General features: G+C 40.9%; 1 protein-coding gene across 1 annotated transcript in view; it reads left to right on the top strand.

Moving 5' to 3' along the window:
* Adamtsl1 (ADAMTS like 1) overlaps positions 1–25498 on the top strand; it is a gene marked incomplete at its 5' end in the record, with an annotated part of 351236 nt that overhangs the window by 264900 nt on the left and 60838 nt on the right. Inside the window, one exon of the mRNA XM_035438677.1 lies at positions 10159–10286. Within this exon, the coding sequence (XP_035294568.1) occupies positions 10159–10286 (128 nt within the window). The remainder of the gene's footprint in view (positions 1–10158; positions 10287–25498) is intronic.

The following is a 25498-nucleotide window of genomic DNA, read 5'->3' as shown; positions in this document are numbered from 1 at the left end:
ACCCATCCAGTGATTTGAAGAAAGAGAATGCTGAGGCAATTCTAACTTTTAATCCCCAAGCCTGTCCTTTCCAGTATGTCCACCCTATTCTCCCACTCCTTTCAAATCCATTTACATGAGGCAGTAAAAGACAGGCTGGAATGAGAACAACTTGGACACAAATCGTGGTTTTGTCACTTAATATATCAAATTTAACATTTTAAAAACCTCGGTTTTCTTACTAGTTAATTAAAATGATATCAATAAAACCAGACACTGACTTCCATTTTATCTTTCAGAGCAGCAAGGATATAAACAGGTTAGCCTTGAATCACTGTGACAAAATACCTGAGATGGGCAACTTAAAAACAGCAAAGGTTTTGTTCGGCTCATGGTCTTAGAAACCTCACATACGTTCCCTTGTCCCTGTTGTTTTGGGCCTTTGTATATCATGACAGAAGCACATGGCAGAGAAAGGAATTCAATTCATGGAAGCCAAAAAAACAAAGAAAGGAAGGACTCAAGTCCCAGTAGCCCTCCAAATGCACATCGCTGTGACCTAATTTCTCACACCAGGCTCCACCTCTGAAAGAGTCCACTGCCTCCCCACAGTGCCCAATGATAGTGACCAACTTTTAGCACATAGGCCTTGGGAGATACTTTTCCAAACCATGATGGATGCACATTTTTCAGTATCCATAATCATTGTCATTTAGACCTACAGCCATTGTGTTTCCAGACTCTGCTGAGATGACCCTGAACTTCGGAGCTAGGGGTGTGTTAAAGATGTCCCATTAGAGCTGAGTACTCCACCATATCTTTGTGTTGACAAGTTCACCAGAGAAATCTGTAGGCTCTCAGCAGCATTCTGGCCAGAACACTTTGGACAATGTTCCAAAGTAGTGTTGAGCAGGAGATGAATTAAGGAATATTTGGGAAGCTCTGTCTTGGGAAACACAGAGAATCCACAGATGGAAACTTCTCAGAATAAAAGAGAGAATCCCATGAAAAATTCCTCCAAGGTCAATTTCAGAACCATAGTTGTGAATGATGCTATATGTAAAACTCATAAGTCCATGAAATGTACTTTCCAAGTTTGTAGATAATATAAAAACTGGAGGCAGCAAAGATAGAGGGGGGTGAAAATCAACCAGTTTCAATTTGGTTTGGCTTATTTCCTTTACAAAACTGAAGGAAATGGAGATGACAAATGTTTTTCCCAGTTGAAGAGTGTAAGAATAGCAAGCCAGAGAAGTAGGAACCATCCCAATAAATACTTACACTTCAACAAAAGAAAAGCACTGAGGGAGAGTGCAGAGGTTACAGAATGATGCTCTTGAGCTGAGCAGGCAGAGCACACCCAGGGATACTGGCAAGAACTGCAGCGTACAATCAACTCTCGTTCTACACTCAAAAGCTAGGGAGAAGGTATCTCCAGGTTCTGCTTGTACTTAGTTTATTCTTATTAGAAGGACAGTCCTTAGTAAATTGCCGGATTCTGAAAACTGTGGGGTATTGTTTTGATAAATGAGGAAATCACTGAGACACATCCAAATTGAAAATGCATGTTGAAAAGTCAGCAAACTTTCCTTTCAGAGGGCCAAATAGTAAACATTAGGGGTACAAGTTGTGTGAGCTATTCAGTTCCACCCTCAGCTATCAACAGTACCCACACTGGTATACAGTGTGCCAGAGAGACTTTATTTACAAAAGCATATGCTGACTAGAGGTTGAAGAGACCCCACCCACCGGTCAGAAAATTCAGTCAGTCACATTTCATGTAGAGCTTATAGTTTGAAATGAATTGCCCAGCAAGCAAATAAAACTATCCACATAGCAAATTCAAGACCCTATGAATTTGTAAAGAGAAAGAAGCCAAAATCTTTGGCAGGGAGCACAAGGACGGGGTTAAGAATGTGTGGTCAGGTGGCCTTTCCCATTCCAAAAATATTTTCTGTACTTCCATTTGCACAATTGGGAGGCTTCAGCATTAAATAATTTCTGGTTGGCAATTGCATGAAAAACATCGAAGGTTTAAAAAGTTGCTTTAGCCAAGTGGTCATAGGAAACTTCACAAACTCAATCAGTTCCCCAAAATATCTGCACAAAATAAAACTCCATTGTTAGCCTCTGGGTTACTGTGATTTGGGGTTTCACAAAAGAATTCTCACTCACCGAGAAGGTCATCTTAGAGCGATCTCTTTATCTGTTTCAAACTTCTTAAAATCCAGACTTGGATCATCATATTGTACATCTCCCTAAATAACTACCAGTGTTAGCACAAATTTCACCCTACCAAAAATGAGGCTAGTCCACATACCTTCCTAGTTGGCCTCAGTAGATGACAGCATTTAGTCAGGTTAAAAAAAGGGTCAAAACCATTCCGAATTTTTGATCCCAGTATGTAATAGTTGACCAAATTACCTATGTCTAAGCTTTTGCCTTCTCTCAAAAATAATATGCCAGTAACATGGTGAGAAAATAAAATGATTTAAAGCATACATACCTGTATAATAAACATTGCTTCTCATTCCCCCTTTGTGGTACATTTTACCCTAATCTCAAGAATCTGGAAGCAGGAAAGAAATGTTCATCTCGAGATAAGGGAGAGACCCATCCTTCATTCTACATAGTATTCTTAAATTCTTTATGCATGCTCTTAAGTTTGCCTATTTGTTCCTAAATTCACTGTTGGCCAATTCTCATTCTTTTGATAGGTATTCTATATTTTTCTAAAATTGCAGGATTCTGGCTGGTTTTTTTTAATTGTTCATTTATTGGTAAATGGTTTTAAAATGGTTATGTAATGACTAGTAGTCCTGATTCAGAGGCTCCTGAGTCAAGTTATTGCCAGCCCAACCCAATGTGTCCTGTGGTCTTTATCCCCTTTTCTTCACCACCACACAGTCTCTCACAAAGCCAGCTGTAGATGGAAGTTTCTGTCCTGCCCATTTCTGCAGCCATTCAGTCCCAAATAAACACACAGAGGCTTATACTAATTATAAACTGTTTGGCCTATTGCTCAGGCTTAATACTAACAAGCTCTTACAACTTAAATTAACCCACAATTTTTATCTATATTCAGCCATGTGACTTGGTACCTTTTCTCAGTAAAGCATTCTCATCTTGCTTCCTCTGTGTCTGGCTGGCAGCTGTGTCTCTGCCTTTCCTCTTCCCAGAATTCTCTCTGTCTGGTAGCCCCACCTATACTTCCTGCCTGACTACTGGCCAATCAGCATTTTATTAAATGAGTGACATTTAATACATTGTACAGAGTATTATTCCACATCAGCCAGCCCCATGCTCCCCACTCTTTGTGCTGAGTTTACGCTATTGTTTTAAAGCTCCTTGTCTCTCATCCATTCACGCATCTCAAAACTGCTCCCCATGCTGATTGCCACAAACCTGTCATCCACCACTTGGAAAGTTGGATTCTCCTGAAATACAAGTTCCAGGCAAACCTGGGTTATATAGAAGACACTAAACATCGTTAACACATTGCTGTACAGCATCCATAATGTGTGGCCCCGGGCATGAAGGAAGATCAATAATTATGGTGATGACAGCAGCAATAACAAAACAATAACTTCACTTCTGTAATGTATCATGTTCCCAGACTTTCCCTATATGCTTCAAATACATAAATGCATATAGAATCAGCACCTTGGTAGGTGTTGTAATTCTCACTTATAGATGAGGAGATTGTCATTGAGAAGTTAAAAGAAATGACTTGCCCAAAGCCACAGAACTAATTCATGATAGAGCTGACTTAGAACCCAGTCCACAGAGTTTAGGATATGAGTTCTACCCACCATGGTTCATTGTGGTTTTGGTCACCTCAGCCCATTTGCATTGAAGTTACATTAAACAGGAATGTATTCAACATGACAACATTGTGCTGAATATGAAAGAAGAAACTGAAGAGTGCCCTCACCCTTGAGCTAATCATTCATAGTCTATCTGAAGAAATGAAACCCTTTAGACTGAAAAGATCTTTTAGAACAATTGGGAGGAAGAATTCCTGTGAACTGTGGTACCAAAACAGAATAGAACTTGGATTTGTTGGGGAGAATCTGGAAGAATAGATAGAATATGGAAGGATTTCTCTTTTACCCCAAGCTAATGCCAAAGAGTCAAAGTGGCCATGTTGTTGGAAAGGAGTGGTTGTTTTAAAATGGGAAGTAAGTTTGAAAGAACTTAGAAGTAATATGTGAAGGTCTCAGAAAACCAAATATGCATTTTCTGACCAAAAGTATAGTCAAAGCACTGAAACAATACTTTTTAGCCATTCAAGAAAAGAGAAATGAGATGTGGTGTGTGAGGAAGTCCTCCGTACCTGATATGATCACAGTACTGTTCATTTTGTAGGCTTTAATTATACCCACTCCATGTCCCTTCATCTTCTAATTTCTCAAATTCCAATTCAGCCCCAGAGGAATCTTTCTAGTTTCACTTGGAAAACAGTACCATGTTCCTATGCCTACCCAGCCTGTGAAACCTGAAACCTACATGCAAGCTGACAGAAATCAACTACTAATGAATTAAGTTAGACTAATAGAGTTGATGCCTAAAATACAGAAAGTCCCCACTCCCCAGGAATTTTTCTTCCAGTTGCCAGGCTAGAGAAATGCAAACTCATTCTCCACACAGTTAGACCTTTCTTCCTAGACAGCCCTCCAAAACTCCTGCTCCCCCTAGTGGCAACCTCCCAATCACAGTTGACCAAGTCTATAGCTAGATTACAACTATAGGAATCAATCCCCGTCCCCTCTTGCCCTAAAAAATATTGGCCTCAACAGACTGTTAGGCCAATTTACCAAAAATCCACTTATGAACAGCTTTCTAACTACAAGAAGAGAAGATGAAGCAATGGGTCCTGGAGATATTACAGAGTGGAAAAGTGGAAGTGTTCAATCAAAAGAGAAAGCCTGTTTCAAATCCTGGTCCTACCTGCAAATAAATAACTGTGTACCATTTGACCTAAAGTTTTATGGATGTAAATAATTTATATGTATACAGTAAGCAATGCAAGCCTTTGTGGACTTGGTTTCTTAAGATGACATCTAAAGCCTTTATGAAGGCAAATATATGTATGTATGTATGTATGTATGTATGTATGTATACATATATACACATATATCCGATATTTTTTCTTGTATTCTATTTATAGGATAAAAGTATAAACAAATGTCAATCTCATGATCACTATTTCTTTCTTCCCATCTTCATTGTTCTTTCCCTAGTTTAGAGGAGATTTTTGTGTTGTTTTACATTCAATACAGTGGCTGCACCTTAAGCAACTGCTGTCCCAAGCAGCAATTTCAACTCAGCAGCCACCAACAGTGGTTCACCACATGAGCCTCCAGCCAGGTTGGAATTCTGTTCTCTCAGGCACCAGCTCTATCATGCCACTAAAGGGAACTTTATCTAAATCTCTATCCTTGTATGGAGCTCAAGATTCAGAGGTAGAGGTGAAATCCTGCTGGCTCAGAGAGGCTGAATAGCAAGTAGCTAACCTTCTTTCCTTGCTCACATCAGCATCTCCTGAATAAATGGCTGTCCTCCTGCCCAATCCCCACTAAAGACCCCTCAATACACTTAGTTCCTCCCTACTACTTCCTGTCAGCTAGTTGCTGACTCAACCTCCTGACCCCAAACTAACTTTATTTAGTTAAACAAATGTAACACATCTTTGCATCATTAGCAAAGGCAGCAGAAACAAATGTAACACACTTTTACACAGTTAAAATAATAATTCCACAACAATTTTTGTGCCGACTATAATGGATCTCCTTCCTTCTTTTCATCTCCTCTGTCTATAGAGGAATTCATTTCCAATTTCAGATTTAGGCTTATGCTTGGGATTAGGCATTAGAGCTTAATCAGCTGTTTCAGTCCTCAGAGCAACTGATGTAGCTATGAAAAATACACTTTACCCAAGAAAAGAGGGAAAGAGGGGTGTATCAAGCTCAGAAGCCCCTTATGGGGTCTGTGAGGGCTGTGCCACTTGTATGAGATCAGATAAGTAGCTCTTTCCCCTCTCTCTTCTCCACTGTTCCCCTGGCATAGACAGGAATTTTCCTGTCCCCCTCTTTTCTTCTGTCCTCTCTCTGTCTCTGTGTCTCTTTACCTCTTCTCTCCACCCCCTTCCCTTTCTAATAAAACTTCTCACATTAAACAAAAAGATCAGATAAGTATAACAGTCCTATGGAAAAGGAGCCTGAATATGGAGATCTAATAAACTCAGAGACATTAGCCAATGTCATGTGACCATTCTCCTTCCTCATATCCACACACACACACACACACACACACACACACACACACACACACACACACACACACACACACACCATAATACGAATCAAGCATTATTAACAAGAGATACTGGGAATAGAAATACCAAAGAGTGGTTTGGAAGTCTCTGCGTTATTCGTTAGAATAGTAGTTTCTCTGCTAAGTAGGAAACATACTGCATTTACATTTTAGTAGCTGATAGATTGCAATGTAGGAAGTCAAAAGGTTTGCCAATGACCAGTACTTAGATCCCAAAAAGACCAAAGTGAAGTTCAAAAGAACAATCTTCTAGCTTCCTGCTCCAAAATATGGAGGAATCCTTTCTGTGAGGAGAGAACAGATACAGCTGCTTATAGGGAGGCAACCAGGCTAATGGATTTGTGGATTTACTGAACCTTAACCCCTGCCTTCTCAGTGAGGTGAAACTGAATATGATCCACTACATTCTATTTAAATTGGAGCCGTCTGCTTTTGCTATTCTTATAAAGCCATTGTGTAGAAGTGTGCATATTCCTGGAACATCATAAAGATTTAAATCATAGTCACTTTTTACTATTTTTTCCAATTTTTAAATCTAAAACAGCTTGCGCACCTGAAGAGACTTAGCAATGCTGTTGCATTATGCTGCATCCCATAAGATTCCTTTAGAAAACAGTGATGCTGTTATCAAAGATAATAACTTACATAGCCATCTTTCTCTTATTATCATCTTTGTAGTAAACTCACATGTAACTGTCTGACTTAGAGAAAAATATCCAAAGGTTAACGAATGTGTGAGTGAATGAGTGGATGAGTTACATCGCAATCTCCTGTTGCTCTCCTGTCATTCCCCATGCAGTTGCAGCTCTGCTGGATGCTACAAAAGCATGACTATCCCCAGAAATATCAGTGATGGTCTAAGAGTTGTACTAAATTAGGTGGAAATCACTACAAGACTTCCATTTGGCTAGTATGTCCTATTTTATTCTCCATTATTTTTTAAACAGAATTACCCATATATAGCTAGATTGGGGGATGCAGTCCTACTCTTGCCTTCTGACAGAGGTAAAAATACTAACACAATAATAGGCAGACAGCTAGCAGAAGAGCTGAGGAGAATCATTTGTCACAAGACTGGTTGTCCACCTTAGAAAAATGAGAGATGACCAGACGTGGTGCTGAACTACAAAGCCATTAAGTCTAGAGGGACACTGAAAGGGACATAGTAAAGGAAACAAAGTGAATATCCAGTTGGAGAATGTTTCTGGGGCAAGATACCTGATTCCTGGCATTCCATTAACTGCCAGGCCTTCAGAGTCCTTCTCTTCCTTGAACAAGTGACCCCTGGTGCCTGCTTGCTTCCTAGGAATGGATGTTAACACTAGTGTCCAATTCTTTGGGTGTTTTGAAACTAGAAAAGTGGAAAGGACAAATAAGGTGGGGGAAAAACTGGTCCTCAGAGGTCACAAATGCCTTTCTGTGGCATGAATATTCTGTTCATATAAGACCCTGCCTGCTCCAGGCCCTGGATATCTTGGTTCCCACACTGTCTCTCTACCTCTTTTAGATTCTCATCTCTAGGTTTTGTCAGCTGAGTCATTGAACCATCAGACTCAAGGCACCTGCCATCATTAATCATTCCATCGTTAATCTGTGGCAGAGCATGTAGTCTTAGAATTGGTATAAATCTAGGAAGGGAAAGTAGTGGATAGACTACTATCTATCTATCTACTATCTATCTAAAGATAGTGGATAGCAATTGGGTGTCGAAGTTCATTTTTAGTGCCCACAAATTTTTCCTTTTCTTTTTTTATTTAAATTAGAAACAACCTTATTTTACATATCAATCCCAGTTCCCTCTCCCTCGCATCCTCCCATCTCATCCCTCCTCTGCTTCATAGAAAGGGTGAGGCTTTCCACTGAGGATCATCAAAGTCTATCACATCATTTGGGGCAGGGCCTAGGCCCTCCCCCATGTGTCTAGGATGAGAGAGTATCCATGTATGGGGAATGGGCTCCCAAAGTCCATTTGTACACTATGGATAAATACTGTTCCACTACCAGAGGCCCCATAGTCTGCCCAGACCTCCTAACTGACACCCACATTCAGGGGGCCTGGTTCTGTCCTATGCTGGTTTGTGAGCTGTCAGTCTGGGGTCCATGAGCTTCCCCTTGTTCAGATCAGCTGTTTCTGTGGATTTCCACAGTTTGGTCTTTATCCCTTTCCTCATCACTCCTACCTCTCTACAACTGGATTCCAGGAGTTCAGCTTAGTGCTTAGCTGTGAGTCTCTGCTTCTGTTTCCATCAGCTACTGGATGAAGGCTCTAGGATGACATATAAGGTAATCATCAATCTTATGACTGGGAAAGGGCATTTAAGGTAGCCTCTCCACTATTGCTTAGATTGTTAGTTGGGGTCATCCTTGTAGATCTCTGGACATTTCCCTAGTGCCAGATTTCTCTTTAAGCCTATAATGGCTCCCTCTCTTATGGTATCTCTTTTCTTGCTCTCCTCTATTCTTCCCCTGACTCAATCTTCCTGCTCCCTCATGTCTTCCTCCCCCTCCTCTTCTCCCCTTCTCTTTCTCTAACTCCTTCTACCCTCCCCCCAACTCCCAATTTGCTCGGGAGATCTTGTCCCTTTCCCCTTCTCCAGGGGACCATGTATGTCTCTCTTAGGGTCCTCCTTGTTTCCTAGCTTCTCTGGTGGTGTGGATGGTAGGCTGGTAATCCTTTGCTCTATGTACTCACTCATATATGGATAGTAGACATACCATGTTTGTCTTTTGTGACTGGGTTACTGCAACAATAACTCTTTCTGCCAGCCGCCTGAATTCCACTGCCATGTTAGGTCCCCCAAATAACATACAGAGATTAATATTAGTTACAATGCTGCTGGCCAATGACTAGGATTTTTTATTTGCTAGGTCTGTCTTAAATATCAACCAAAACCATTAATCTAGATATTTTATAGACTTACCTTATTGAGGATGCCAGCGGCATGTGTCCTCTCTTCCTGGGATCACATGGTGACTCCTCTTTATTACATTTCCCAGAATCTTCCTTCTCCCCTAGTCCTGCCTATCTTGCTTCTCTATTGGCCAACAGTGTTTTATTCATTAACCATTAAGAGAGACACACACACAGGAAGACTTCCCCCATCAGGTTACCTCACTTAGGATGGTTTCTTCTGGTTCCATCCATTTGTATAGGTGCCCACAATTTAACTCTTATAATTCTTTTTAGATAGGCAAAAATATCTGAAGTATCATGTGACTGTTCTGGAAGTGTCTGTCCATGACCATGAAGGGCAAATTTTACTTCATTATACTAGGCATCTTCACTGAAGAAAGCCCTCTGTAATACTGTGGCAGATGAAAGCAATATGACCTGTGGTCTGCACCCATGTTTACAGGTTAATGAAAACAAAAGAGGTTTCTATTACTGCCTAGAATTGAAAGATATATCATTTCCTTCAAATGATAATCGTCTTGTCAATAATTGTTCAATAGATGCTTCTCTTCTACCATTCGATCAGGAACCACTCCTCCTTTGTAACTTTTCATTTTCCTTAATAAGCCTTTCCCCAAATCTGTGCGGGCATTTGTTTTAGCATCCTCTCTCATGTTGTATGATGTATGTATTCGGTGTACAACTGTTGACTGTCCCAACTAATAGCATTAGATCAGGTAGTCTGTAAGCTTTCAAAAAAATCAAAACTCCCGTTTGAGACTGCCAACAGGCCAATCAAATCAAGAGAGCCTGGGTTTCCTGAATATCCTGCCTTGTCTTTCTGAGTTGTTAGAACATAGTTCTCAGCACACCCCGCATGCCTTCCCTATAATGAATGCCAAAAAGTCAGCTGACTTGACCAGGTCTACATTTCTTTTCTGTTGCTCCAGGATTCTTCTACAGCCAGATGATTCCTTACAGATCTTGGCACCAGTGGAAGCTGATGTGGGCTTCTATACTTGCAATGCCACAAATGCCTTGGGATATGACTCTGTCTCCATTGCTGTCACATTAGCAGGTAACCTGAAAACCCTTATCCAGTTCTATTCAGAAATCTTTATGACTAAATGCCTACACTATGTCACTAATGCCTAGGATGCACAGATAAATGTGACCCCAATCCTACCCTCAGGAACTTTGCAATCTATAACAATAATAGAAATGAAGTTTAGCATGAGGGAGAATAAAATATTGCAACTGAAAACCAAAGTAGGCAGGAACATTTTATGTGTATGAGGAAGTGTTAAGAGTTTGGGTGAATAGGATTTTTTGTAAATGAAAACAGGAAATAGAGCAGAGAGAAATAAGCAAACATTATGAATGCAGGTACATGGCACAATGGGGAATACATGGGAAGTGTGAACTATGATTATTGAATGTTCTTTGGAAATAATGTCATTTCCCCTTTTCCCAACTCTTGCCAAAAGACAGAAGAGAGACTTCTAGGCTGTGGCAACTAAAATTCTGTAGTCATAGCTTAGAACAGAGTGGTTCCCAGAACGTCTCTCTGATCCTGCTTTGTTCAAACTAGATTTTTGCTCAAATGTATTCTTACCAATGCTTTTCCCATATACACAGTTTAAACAAAACTTTCTGTACATTGTGACTAAAATCACCAACACTCAGAGTACAATGCCTTCCAATTGGTATTGAAGCAATGTCCTTTTATAAAACTTTTTGACCTGGGACAAATCCTTTCCCTTGAAACCATAAGAGACCTGAGATACTGACTGAGCCAAAACCTCATTTCTTAGAGGCCAGGCAACCTGAAGTCACACCTCTGGGTAGCTAATGTGAGGAACAAGAAGGGGCTGAGGTCTCCTAAAGCTCAACAATTCATTACCTCCACTGCCCCACTGATCCCATCAAGACTCAGGATCCTTTTTCTTAGACCTGGTCCAACAGTCTTTGTGGCAATGTGTTGCATGTGTTTGTATTTATTCTTTTCAATTGCTACTCCCATCAGATGATTCAGTGGATACTAGGAAAGCCTGCATCACCCACACTGACCTCATCCATCTATGTGGGGATTATGTTGTCACACTGTACTCTAGTCACACATGCTACTCCCTTTCATATCTGTTTTTGCAAGAGTATTTCTGCCCCTATGACCTAAGGCTGAATCTTGGAAAGGACCTGTAGCAGCTTTGCAAGGGAGATGAAAGCTGATAATGAAGAAGGCAGGCTAAGATGCCTTAGGGTGAATTAAAAACAGACAGACAGACAGACAGACAGACAGAGAGAAAGAAAAAAAAACATTTTCTTTTCCCTAATGTATTCCAGTCTCGATCTTCATTCTTCCCTCTCTACTGAGCCCAGATTCTCAGCAACAATCTTTTAAAATCTCTTCTGCTACCTACTCTCCAACCCACACTCTTGTGGCACTGTTGACATGCTTCCAATTGCCGGTCAGTGGTGGATTAACTCTCTTGTTTATATTGAGTTAGATACAGCTCAGCTCTGCCATGGACTAAATACCCTTGTTTGCCCGAATTTAATACAATGAATGGAAACTTGTCTGGTGTTAAACAAGGCTGTTGTAACATCAGTCTCATCTTCAACTCTTTGAAGGCACGCTTTTGAAAGCTGCCAAGAAGTTCAAAGCCAGAGAAGAGAAACAGAGGGGCTAGAGAGGCACCAAGGAAGCGGGGAGGAAGGGGGCCGCATGATGAAGTATGACCACAGACACTATGTCCCTATCATTCAGCTGCCACATTTGTCCAGGTCTGCTGATAAATCCTTTCAGCAACTCCTCTAACAGCAATTCTGAAACTGTGGGTGTTGCCTTCACATCATGTTCGAACTTTTATCTGTGGTTATCATCTACATCTCGGCCAATATTATGAAACATTCAGTAAGAAAACTTGAGTTTGGTGTTTCTAGATGCTTGCAGATTAGGGAAGGCAGTAAATGTGTCTCTCTCAAATGGAGAAATCTGTATGTTCCCACTCAAGTGCAGCATAGTGGCTCACACCTGTAATCCCACCACTTGAGAGGCCGAGGCAGAAAGATAGGAGTTTTGGGGCAGCCTGAACTATTTAGCAAACTCCAGGCCAGCAGGGGTTCTACAGAGAAACCCCATCTCAAAACAAAACAAAGATGCTATTCCACAATGTATATCATATGAGCTAAACATAACTTGAGTTTGGAGGTGGGAATGAATATTGAACACTTCTAAATTTGATTATCAGTTATTCTGCTTATTAGCTACATGATCTTGAAAAAAAAGTATAAACCTCATTGCCTTGGGTGTTAGTGAAAGTAACACTATCCACAGGGTTGTGTGAGATTAAGATTGTATGTGTGATAAGGAGCTTAAACTAAGGAATGCTAGGAGGAGAGGAGGTCTTCCCCATAGAAGAGCACACCAATTGCTTACCTAGCACCAAATGCTCAGCCCTGAACGTATACATACAAGTAACATTATATTGATTGTAGAGGTTATATTTAGGAATATGTGTGTATACATAGACATATATACATGCAATAACAATAAAAGAAGAGACCATTAATTTGAAGGAGAGTGGGGAGGGATATGTGGGAGTGTTTGGGGGAAGAAAAGGGAAGAGAGAGATGTTGTAATTATCTTATAATCTATGTGTATGTATATGTATGCATGTGTGTACATATGCATGTTTGTATGTGTATGAATGAAACAAAAAAGAGCTTAGACTAGTGCTGGCAACATAATTCACACAATAAATGTTAGCTTCCTTTCACTAGCTCTTCTAAAGTGAAAACAGCTCTAAGATTGAAAAGCAACAGCCCAGCTTTGTGTCCCTGCTGTTTTTAGCCTGAGTCTTCAACACCAATGTCCTTCAGTCATTGAAGGTCACTTACAGTCAGATTCTTGTAAACCCTGGGTGCTACTGTGCACATGGAGAAATTGCAGTGTTTTTCCTGGGCTTCGGTGTAAGTGTAGGTCAAAGAGAAAGAAAACTGAGGCTCAAGATAAATAAGTGGCCCAATAATTTCCCAAGAAAAGTACAGGCTTTGGCCCTGTGTGTGCCCCCTGTGTCGATCCAGGGAGCCTCAGAGCATAGGTCTGAATCACACTTGGCACTGCTTAAGATCCCATGCAGCTTCTTAACTTGCTGATATCATAAGAATTACCAGTACCTCCCAGAAATATTCTGTGATGATTAAATCAACTCATTCACATAAAGTACTTAGAACAATCGTGCCCAGCACATCCCAGGTGTTAGCTGGAATTACTATTTGTAGTATCAAACCAAAGTCAACTAATCTTTAAAGCAGGGAGACACCCCCAGAGACTATAATACTCACAAGCACCTTGTGAAGACCATTTCTCTCAGTGTCTCTGAGGCAGTTAGAGAAGCTGCATTAGCCATCTGTAAAGTGCTTAAGCACCCAGACTGAGACAAGGGAGGTGGCTTGGGATAAGAACATCAGGAGAGGCACAACTAACTCATTTTTAATACCTCTTAGCTAATGTACAGGTACGTGGAGCTAGGTAGAGAAGAGTTTTTGATGTATACTCATAATAGCCAAAGATTGGAACACCATCTTGGCCAGTCTGCACTGAGCCACATTGCTCAGAAGCCTTCCTAACCAGGATAGTGCTGGCAGCATCATGAAGAAAAGCAGTAGTTTCCTGGGTAAATTGCTTCCGTCTGGACCAGTTAGCTCCACTTAGCAATGCAGATGAGAGCCTCTCCAGGTGTAGATCACTGCTGAAATCATGCCCAAAAGGGAAGTGTTTCTGGTTGTCATTGATTTTATAAGATCACAACAAAGATACTATAAGACCAGCTTGACGTCATCTATGGAAAATGAGAGGATGAGGGCTAAGGGATGGGTGTATCTGTCATGGAAAGGAGAGAGCACAGATGAGCTCATCTCAAGTTTGTACAGGGAAACAGAAAATGCTTCTCCTTTCTTGGCACGCTTTCCTGTCCTTTGTGAGTTGAGTGGCTGACACATATTGTGTCTAATAAAGAGATCACAGAGCCCCTGCTGGGAGAATAAAACTAAAAGGTGGTTGTTTTGAAATTCTTTCTCTGCCCCTCCTCATCATGATTTAGTAGCTGCAATAAAAAAGAAAAGTAATTGTGTAAGTTTTTCATAATGTTAAGTCATTTCGAATTGGCAGCCCTCAAATTTTTCAACCAACCATCGTTAGCTAGAGTTTTCTTCATCAAGTCAGACTAAAAGAGGGCCTTGTCACCAGTAGCAAAGGCTGACAAAAGAAACTTTTCTATGGTGTCCAGGTTAAAAGGAAGGCTAGATGGGTTTGAATGTGTCCCAGTGATACTCTGAGTCATATGGGTACTAGCCATTGACTGAGTCAATGAACCCTAATACAGACTAAAATCCTAAGTGACCAAGGCCTTAAGTTCCCAAGTGCAGAAGAATAGAAAGCCCACCAAAGACCTATGCTTCTGTAGAACCAAAAGATAAAGATGAGAGAATAGCCAATTTATTTGGCTCTCAAGTAGACTTGAGGAAACAAATAAAGTACCAGCAAGGATTGCAAGGTGACTTGTCCCAATACCATGGAGAAAGAAAAAATTCCTCCTCATCTGCCCAGTGGTATACAAGAGGGATAGATGGTTGGGCAGACAGCAGATAGCACATTTTTGTCATGGTTTCTAGGACAGTCTGCATTCACCTATAGCCATACCCACTATGCATCCTTTGTCTAGGACTCTCTGTGTAACATGCAAAAGAAATGGCAGAATCTTTAGCTGTCTGTTCTCCTGAGGGGTCAAGTTCAGTTGATTGATTAGAAGAGACAATGGCAGTAAACTCAGTAACATAACATCCTGGTGTAGGCAAAAAGAAGTCTCTAAGGTGAAGTAATGGAATCAAGGCAGTTTGGACATGTTTGGGAAAGGGCTGTGTGGGCCATACACATATCCTCTGATGCTCAGGGCCCTGCAGCATTTATACCAAAATACACCAAATAAACAGAATTTCCAGGGTAAAGAAGTTCCCATTCCTTCTAGTACTCCACTATGAGTGCACAGTTCAGATAGTTATTGAGCAAATCTGTATCTTTTTGTAACTATTCCCACAAATGAGGGAGGGTTTCTTTCATTTTTTAACAGTTTCATTGAGGATTATCCATATACCAGACAACTCTACAACTGCACACAAGTCCATGGCAGTTGGCACATTCAGAGTTGAGCATCTGTCATCACATTCAACTTTTGAACACATTTTCATTCCTCCACACCCCTCAGCCATCACTCCCCAGTCTCCCAATGCACTTTTCCTCTACAAGCCTGTCTGTCCTGAACAGTTTACATAAATGGAATCATACATTACTTTGTCCTTTGCTACTAATCTCAATCCTTGGGCATAATTATAACGATGTGCTTCATACCATCCTCTTTTGCATATATGCCACAGTCTTTTTATAGCTAATTGACCCCTTTTAAGAACTATTATTCCTCAGAGTAGGATAATAGTTCACTGTGTGAATCTCTTCCTCAGGTCGTAGACATTTGTGTTGTTTCCACTTTGGGCTATAATGAAGAATGGTGCTATAAAGATCCGTGTGTAAGGTCACAATTGGCTCTAAATTTCATCTCTTTGTTAATGCATTTCTAAAAATGTAAATGTCCCATTATGTGGAGCATTCATGTTTACCTTTTGACAGAACTGCCAACTTTGTTCCAAACAGTGGTATTAATATACATCCCCATCTGCAGTGTAGAGAGGCCTAGTTTCTCCACACTTCTTGTTATTGTCTGTCATTTTTACAACAGTCCTCATGACTGGTGAGGTAAAGTATCTCTTCTTTTTTTAATTAATGTAAAAGACAGTTGTGACAGCTTCCCACATTTTCCCACCTTCTCATCTTCACTTAACCAAACATCTTTTTGCTGCTCTTTGTACATCCCTGTGCGTTCTTGGTTGCAGGGATAGTTTTAGCAATGTACATAGTATGAACAGTGTGCACACTCAGTCTTGCTGCTCCTGTTACAAGTTACCATGTAATTCAAGGCTTGAGACAACACAGATATTCTCATAGTTCTTATAGTACTGTATGTGAGAAGACTGATGCTTGCTGAAATCTAGATGGAGCTAGGCTCCCTCCTTCCCTGAAGGCTCTAGGAGAGAATCCTTTCTTTCCCATTCAAATTGATGGAAGAATTTTATTCTGTGTGACAAGGCTATGGAACCAATTTTCTTGATTATAAACTAAATATCAGCTAGGCAGTGGTGGTGCACACCTTTAATCCCAGCACTTGGGGACAGGGACAGCGGCAGGCAGATCTCTGAGTTCCAGGACAGCCTGGTCTACAAAGTCAGTTCCAGGACAGTTAGGACTACACAGAGAAACCTTCACTCAAAAACAAAAATAAAACAAACAAAAACAAAAAATAAATGTCTTTGCTGGGTTCCTGAAGCCACTGTGTTCTTTGGCTCTCAGCTCCTTCAAAGCCAGCAATGGTGCATTTAGTGTCCACATGTGTCACCAGCTCCTTCCTCTGGTTCTAAGAGTTCATGTGATTACACCAGGGCCCACTCACATAACTCAGGACCATCCCTCTGTTTGAAATTCAGCAAGTTAGCCATCTTAATTTCCTTCTGCCTCGTCATGGGTTCCAGGGATTAAGGCCTCTTTGCAAAGTCATTATTTTGCCTGCTGTACAGTGTCTGAGGACACAACTCATTTCCATCAGTCTACTGCCAGAGAACAAAGTGCAAATCAACGTTGCCAGGCCTGATTTTTCCAAAGGAGACAAACCAAAAGTATTTTCAAACATCACACTTTTTTAATATTTCCACTTCTAGTTAAACAAATTCAAAAATTTAAAAATTCTTCCTGGACTAAACAGGAAGAATCTGGCCTCTGGTTAAATGGTTCATTTCCCATACTTCTGGTCAAATGTCCACCTAGTTTCCCAAAGACAATATTTTATAAAATCAAATCTCAATTTATTTAGCTAAATGACAGCAATGGAAGTCATACAGTGGTTTGGATAGAAGAGAAAGATTTGCTTTTTTAATATCACAAAGAAGGGAGGTTGGTGCAATAATGGAACACTTTAGGGAAAGCTTTTGTCTCATTACCAAATTTAGAAGCAGATTCAGAACTATAAACCTGTTGCATAGTTGTAAACAGAGGATCTTTAAATACTTGAGAGTTCCATGACTCTTACAAGAGAATAAAGGACAGCAATACCCACCCACTAGTGCAGGTCCCTTACCTGCAGATCTCATGAGGAAAGTTGACTCAGTTTTTCCTTTATGGAATAGAAGGAAGCAGTGTGTGGCTGTTGCAATAAAGTCTTAGAAAATAACAAATGAAATGAAACAGTCTCTAAAGTACACTACACCTGATCTAACCTGGAGCTCAAGTTCGAGGGAAGGAAGGAGAAGTTGAAGGGTACTTTCACAGATAGCAGGACAGCAGAGGGTTCATTCCAGAACCACAGAGTGTGGAAGGTTTTGGGAAGGGAAATCAGACTGAGAAAAAAAAACATGCATATTACCTGTGACAGGGTAATTCATGTCAAATTGCCAGGCGATAAGATCCTGGAATATTTCCAGACAGCAAGAAATAGCATGACGACATTGATAGACAGTGTCCATTACAACAATTGTCAACATAGGATGTTGTTGATATTCATAAAGTTTCCAGCTGATCTTGATCCTTTAAACCTAAGACAGGAACCTTAAATACTTTAACTGAAAATTCCCCTTCTAAGGATGTTTTTCAGGTGTAACTCCAGTGACACCTGTAAGAGACTTGTGAGAGGTGTAGGGTAAGCAGAATCTGGTGTTTCTTGAGACAATGTCTTGGTATACTAACCATGAGGCACTGTCTATTAATTAAATTTGGGTTGACTATAAATGTGCTTAATTTTAGATGTTGAACTGTATGAGATTTGCAGTATTTCATCGCTTTAGACTTCAGTTTTATTGTAGACTCATGTTTCAGTAAGTAGGCGCCAACGTCTTTACCCTCTCTTGAGCTGATATTTAGATCAGAACTTTGGAGGTATCTCCAACAAGACCTCCTGCAGATGACTTCTAAGCTCTTTGGATCTCCTAAGAACTGGCTGAAGTTTAAGGATGATCCTTAAACTTAAGGAAGTTTAAGGAGAAGTTTAAGATCTTCTCATCTCCTGAGAAGACCTGAAACCACGCAGGTTTTGCAGACCCTCATCCCCATGAGACTGTCACAGAAGATGGTGAGGCCCGTGGCAGATCTAAATATCAGCTCAAGAGAGGGTAAAGACGTTGGCGCCTACTTACTGAAACATGAGTCTACAATAAAACTGAAGTCTAAAGTGATGAAATACTGCAAATCTCATAGTTAAATTATTTGTTTTTCTAATATATTGAAACACTCATAATTCTTCAAAACAGAAGCAGTTACATCTCTTCTCACTAACTGTTCCCTGTTTCTTTTATACTACTGCTGCTGTTGATGCTGCTACTAATACTTCCTCCTCCTCCTCCTCTGCCTCTTCTTTTTCCTCCTCCACTTCCCCCACCATCACCATCATCTTCTTTTTCTTCTCCTCCTCTTTATTCCTCATCCTGTTAACCTTTTTTCCCTGTATGTTTTATTGTACCAGAAGTTCCCATCACTGCTCCTCACAGTGCATCCTCACTGTGTGGTAGCAGAGATACCACTGACAGTAGGTACCACTGTTGTAACCTCATGCTATACAAAGACATTGGGTAAGGCCTGCTTTTCACCTATTTCACCAGCCATCAATGTATAAAGTGGAGGCATAGAGAAACTTATAGAGCTGTGCTAAGGCTGTGTAACTGTGTAATGATAGAGCCCAGATGCCCACCTCATCAGCTGTCCTTTCTCATGCCTGTGCCACTGTGAGTACCACTGGTCCTCATCCTTCTTTGCTGTTAAGTCCTGATTAACATGACCCAAAAATCCATGTTTGACCAGTATCCTATGAAGATTCTGAAACCACTAAATTTAGCTCCAAAATGTCTAAGCAACTTTGTCCTTGGTGTGCCCTTTCTAGACCTTGGGTAATCCCAAACCTGCCTCCTAGAATTCTTCTTCCCTTCATTGCTCCATTGCCCCAGTCATCAATGGCTAATATCTATTCTCTTTTTTTCAAGATTCTTCTCCCATACAGCACATCCCAACCACAATTTCCCCCCCTCTACTCCTCCACCCCTACCTCCCCTTTCACCTAGATCCATTCACCCTCAGTTTCTTCTTCAAAAAAGATCAACCCTACAAGAGATAACAGCCAAACAGGATAAAACAAGATCCAGTAAGATAAGGCAAAAGTCCTCATATGGTGGTTGGAGAAGGCAACCTAATAGGAAGAGAAAGGGGGTTTGGTCTCATCATCTTAGTCTCTGCCCTCACTTTAAAGTGGAAAGCACCATCAGTGTTTCTAACAAAGGTTCTACTAGCAGAGGCAGCATCACAGCTCTGAGAGTCCTTCACAATGCTGACTGCCCTTGACCTCACTCAAATAACAACCCTTCTGTTCTGGTTAATCTGGGGTCAATTTAACACACGCTAGCATCATTTGAGAAGAAGGAACCTCAACTAAAAATACCCCACCAGATTGGCTTGTGTGTGAGCCTGAGAGGCATTCACTTGATTAATAATTGATGTGGGAGAATGCAGCCCAGTGTGGGTGGTGACCCTCCCCACCAGGGCAGGCAGTCCTGATATGTAGAAGAAGGAAGATTGAGCAAGCCAGGAGGAGTGAGAAAGCCAGAGAGCAGAGTTCCACCATGGCTTCTACTTCACTCCCTGCCTCCAAGTTTCTGCCTTGCTTGAGTTCCTGCCCTGACTTCCTTCATTGATGGAGCATAACCTGAGACTTGTAAGATGAATTCAACCCTTCCCGCCACCAAGTTGCTGTTGGTCATGGTGTTTTACCACAGCAATAGAAACTTTAACAAACATATCTTCTCATGCCCTCTAGCTGCTGTGTCAGTCATGTTTACGCTGAGCAGATATTTTTCAAATATTTTTCAAATATTCATGGTCTTTTCCTGGTCAATTCTGATTTTTACCTTGAGTCATATGTGAGGAAAGGAAGTAGGAGCCAGCCATGCACAGGAATGTGTTTCTGAGCTTTCACTTCTGAGGCTGTTCCCTGTTGAACCTCTAGAAGAGCTCACTCTCTAGGAGATGGACTTCTGCCTCACTGAGCATCTATGCTTAAAGACAAACCCCACTCCATTCCTAGGTGGGTGTCATAGCCACTGGTGTTAACATGCAAGTGTTAGCTACACCTTGGGCTGCCCTTTGAACAAGGCACCTGCTGTATGTCAGATTCAGATTAAATAAGACTCCAAAATACATACCAAGATGGGTGTGATGATGCAAATTTGTAATCCCAGCACTCCTAGAAGCACAGCCAGAAAGAGACTGTAAGTTTGAGGCCAACCTGGTTTACAGAGCAAGTTTTGAGCCACATGCAGTACTACATAGCAAGACCTGTCTCATAAAAATAAAAATAAAAATAAATAAATAAAAATAAAAATTTAAATACCCTCAAAGTATTGGAAATTTCAAAAATATACATATAAGCATTTTGCAATAAAGGTGAGTGGGCTGATTAATTTTAAAAAATTATTCATTATAAACTTCTATTGATTATAAATGCTTGGGTGACTTTACACTCTGTGTTAAAAGTGGTTCATGAAGGTAATGGGGGCACAGAAGTAGTAGTCTGTGCTAACAACAGCACCTCTACTGATAGGGGACAAGGCCATTACTTTTCAGCACAACCTCAGTATAATTAATTAAAGGCTGGATTTAATTCAGTGACATTTGAATTTTATAGCTATACACTTGCAGCTATAAAAACCACCTTTATTATTAAAATTCCTGTAGGAAAAATAACTTGGTAATTGTGGGTCTGCTCTGGTCCCTGGCCTCATTTCCCCATTGGCACAGTGGTTTTTATAACACAGTGAGGCAGCTCTTGTATTGGCTCAGGACAGATTATGTTTTTAACAAGTGCCCTGGGGATTGATTCTGCAGCAGCCAGTCTGCAGACCAGGATTTAGGTACCCTCCCTAACAAGCACTGGACTCTAGAGCCAAGATCTTGTGTCCAGTTCAGCAGTATGACATGCCAACACTATGGTCTTGGAGCCTTTCTGAACCTCAGATCCCTGGCTATTCAAAAGATAATTTTTCTTGTCCACCTCTCAGAGTCATTTCTTTTTTACAGTTAAGGCATTTTTTTGAGGACCTGCTTTGTGCCAGGACCATTTGACAGGGAGAGTACATGGGAAGCATGGTTGGGAGAGAGGATATGAAGAACTTAACTTCTGATAATCCTATGAAAAAGAAAAATCAAGATAAGTGAGACTTACAACTCCTGGCAAGGGGGTAAAGGGGTGCATGCTTTAGATGTGGTAGTTGGAAACAGCCTCTCTAAGAGATGCTATGTGCAAAGAGACCTAAATGACCAGAAGAATATATCCATGTAGATGTCTATAGGTAGAAGACATAAAGGACAGGGACCAGACAGGGCAAAGCTACTGGGCAGAAAAAAGAAAGGACAGTAAGCTAGAGCACAGTGACTTGTGGGAAGTTTAGTCTCCTTGAGGTAGGGGAGACAGACAGTTATAACCACATAGAAGATACTTTATTGTAAAAAGAAGCTAGGAATTTTGTTTAAATTATATTGAATAAGTGTTAGAAATGTTAAGTGGCAAACTATATGATCTGATTTAGGTTTCAGCAAAACCATTCTGTCTCAGGAAGGACTATAGTGATGAGGTCAGAGTAGAGGCAAGGACCCCTACCCCAGAGGCTATACAGTTGCCCTGGCATACAGATAGCATTTAATTACAGCTATAGAGATGTTTATTAGAGTTGGGCTAGACTTGGAATTACAGCTGATATTTATTAATACCAATATTAATCCATATTTGCCTACATTTATATGTCAGCATATCATTATTGTACTTCTTCATTCCTCTTCACACGAGGTCATACAAGATCTCAAATGTAAGGTAGGTGGGAACAGCCCTGCCCAGTCATAACACACATGGAAAGCCTGCACACATACTCACCTGCACCAAGTTTCCACTCCTAAACACAGCTCCAATGAGTTTAATTACTTCTGCCCAGAGGGCAAGTCAAGCAGGAGAGAAAAATGAAGAGGGACAGCTTCAAATATGAAGCTGAATGGCCATGCATGAGGAATAAGAGTATGCAAATTATGAGAAGCAGGTGTCAGACTCAAAAAATAACATTTCTGAAAGGTTTCATTTCAGTTAGCGAAAGACAAGAGGAGTGAGTGCTAGTCTAGAATGGCCTACCTTTAAATAGTTAAAACAAAATTAAATCCATTTGGCTTACAAAAGATTAGGCTTTAGGTATATGAGGTGATCTCATGTGGACCCTTATTTCCCCAAGGGGCTCAATAAATGAATCTTTGCATTGTATTTTATGGTCATGTGCTCTCGGTGCTGTACTTTTCCCCCCAGATGATAAAAAACCTGTGAAAGCATAGCATACAAAGAATCTCCACTTCCAGGAAGAAAGCTTGGAAGACATGGTTGCACTGCTCCCTAGGCCTCTTGCTAATTGCCGACAAAAACTCTGACCATTGTGCATGCGAGCACAAGGTTGAAAAGTGGACTGGCTAGAGAAAGCAGACTGGCTAGAGACCTTGGACACTGAGGGACAGTTCAGCTCACACAACTGAATTTATTGGGCTTCCTTTTTTGCTTCATATACTCCAAACTTGGAGCTGCAGAAGGTAGCTACTAGAAAACAACAATAAGTGTGTAAAAAAGAAAAAAATATATATGCATATATATATGGCTTATTCTCTCTAGCAAAAGCAACAGGAAAGACATAGCAAGACCGATAGTTAGAAAATACTGCTGAGCTCTGACCAGATATCACAGAAACACTGTGACCTGTGCAACATACCAACGTAGGCTGGTTAAGGGGCCTAGCCTCATCTTCCTCATGGACAGCATAAAATACTTCAACAGTCCATGGAGGTAGATGTGAGAAAGTGAGTTTCATCCCTACTGAGAGCTAATGAGTACATATGGGGAGCTGGACCTCTCTACCTTTGTCAATAAGAATTCTTATTCCCATGCTCACTTGTGAATCAGACCTTTACTACCTCCTAACAGACATGAGGGAGCCTGTTTCCATTGTGATGATGGTGAAGACTTCTACACCTCTCTGCTTCCATGTCTATTTGGTTCCAGAGTAAATGGCTGAAATGCTTAAAACAGAAGAGTTACATAAGATATAGATGTCCTATAACAGAAAACAAAATACCTGGGCTACCTTTGAACTCATTCATCACTTGCTTTCCCTATCTGTGGTGGTATGAATAGGAATACCTCCCTCCATAGACTAGTGTGCTAGAATGCTTGACCCATAGGGAGTGGCTCTATTAGGGGGTGTGGCCTTGCTGGAGGAAGCTTTCAGGTCTTACATGCTCAGTGTGGTACACTGTCTCCTTCTGCTGCCTGTAGATCAAGATGTAGAACTCTCAGCTCCTTCTTGAGCACCATATCTGCCTATGCACTGCCATGCTTCATGTCTTGATGACAATGAGCCAAATCTCTGAAGCTATAAGCCAGCACCAATTAGCTGTTTTCCTTCCTTTATAAGAGTTGCTGTGATCATGGTGTCTCTTCACAGCAATAAAACCTTAAGACACTATCCTTACTCAGTATAGTGCTAGAAAATGTATCCAGTGTAATAATATAAGAAAGGAAATAAGAAACATACAGAGTTGGCTCCACCCAGTGAGACTGGGATTTGACCTGACTGGGGCTGGTCAGGAATGAAAAAAGGACAGAAACACAGACACATGTACTGAAAAGCCAGGATCGGGTAGGCTGTGCTCACCATAGGGGAGCAGCTTCAACAGTAAATGCAATGCAGAACCTTGCTTATTTTAATTATATAAGCTTGGGGAAAGGTGAGCTAGTCCCCTTAGGAAATCTCTATAGGGGAGCAGTCTCAGGTTGCCGTCACCTGGAAGGAGGAAGCTGTGGTTGTTAGGTTTTTTTCATACACTGCCAACATTAAAATTTGGAGCAAAGGAAGGCTTGGCCATCCCTCTGAGCTTTGCCACAGGGAAGACGTTGCCATTCCCACATGGGTCTGAAGCAGTGAGGTCCTTGATATGACCTTGATCATGTTAAATAATACAAGTTCACTCAGCACTTCATTCATTCTTTACACATTGACCCAGCAGAACTTCCTTGGCTCCCCACACAGAATGGCAAGGAAAAAGAAAAGTTTGTGCTTTTCTTCAGAGGGAATTATTTTCTACATAAAAAGTCCTAAATATCTATAAAAAGGGCCCAGGACCAACATGTACCTACATTACCATATACCAGAATAAATAACAAAATTTGAAACAAAGTATTAGCCATTCCTGAAAAAGAAATAACTAGGAAAAAAAAATCCAACAACACATCAAAATGTGCATCCTAGAATATCCAAAACACATGGAAAGATAAATGGACATACACAGTTTTCCATGGACTAGAAGACAAAATACAACACATAGGTTGGTTTTACTTAATTGATATATATGACTCATATAATTCCTATCAAAATTTTAACATGACTTCCTAAGTGTGGACAACTTGGTTTGAAATGTCTATAAAAAGAGGTAGTAGAGTAGCAAAAGAGAATAAAGCAAGAAGCATCAGCTTGCCAGACTGTGATTATATGGTTAAAGTAATTGAGGTGGCATGCTATTGGCCGGGGAAAGATGCAATGAACAGAATAGAGATCCCAGAAACAGATCTGCACAAACATGCTCAACTCTTCTTGACAATGATGCAGAAGCCATCCAAGGTAGAAAAGGTAGCCTGCCAATAATGGGTATCAGAACAACTGGGTAGCCCAAGGCTACAAACAAGGGGACTTTATCTGAGTGTCATACCTTATACAAAACTTGACTCATGGTTAGGTAACACTGACTAGAATTTTTTTAAATAGTTGGGTTTTTTCTTTTAATTAACTTTTTCATTTATATTATATCCTGATCACAGTTTTCCCTCCTTCTACTCCTCCTGTCCCCATTTTCCCTCATGACTTCCCCCCCCCCCCCCGCAACCACTCTCTCCCACTCCTCCTCCATCTCTGCTCAGAAATTGGTAGGCCTCCTATAGGTATTCAACAAAGCATGGCATATCAAGTTGAGGCAGGACCAAGCCCCACCCCCACCCCCACTAGGCAAGGGGACTGGGTTCCCAAAAGTCAGTTCAATTGCCAGGGACAGGCCCTGATCCCACTGTTAGG

Source organism: Cricetulus griseus, chromosome 2, assembly GCF_003668045.3.
Source record: "Cricetulus griseus strain 17A/GY chromosome 2, alternate assembly CriGri-PICRH-1.0, whole genome shotgun sequence".
NCBI classification, from domain to species: Eukaryota; Metazoa; Chordata; class Mammalia; order Rodentia; family Cricetidae; genus Cricetulus; species Cricetulus griseus.
The sequence above is the reverse complement of the archived record's forward strand: the minus strand, read 5'-3'. Positions and strand labels throughout refer to the sequence as shown.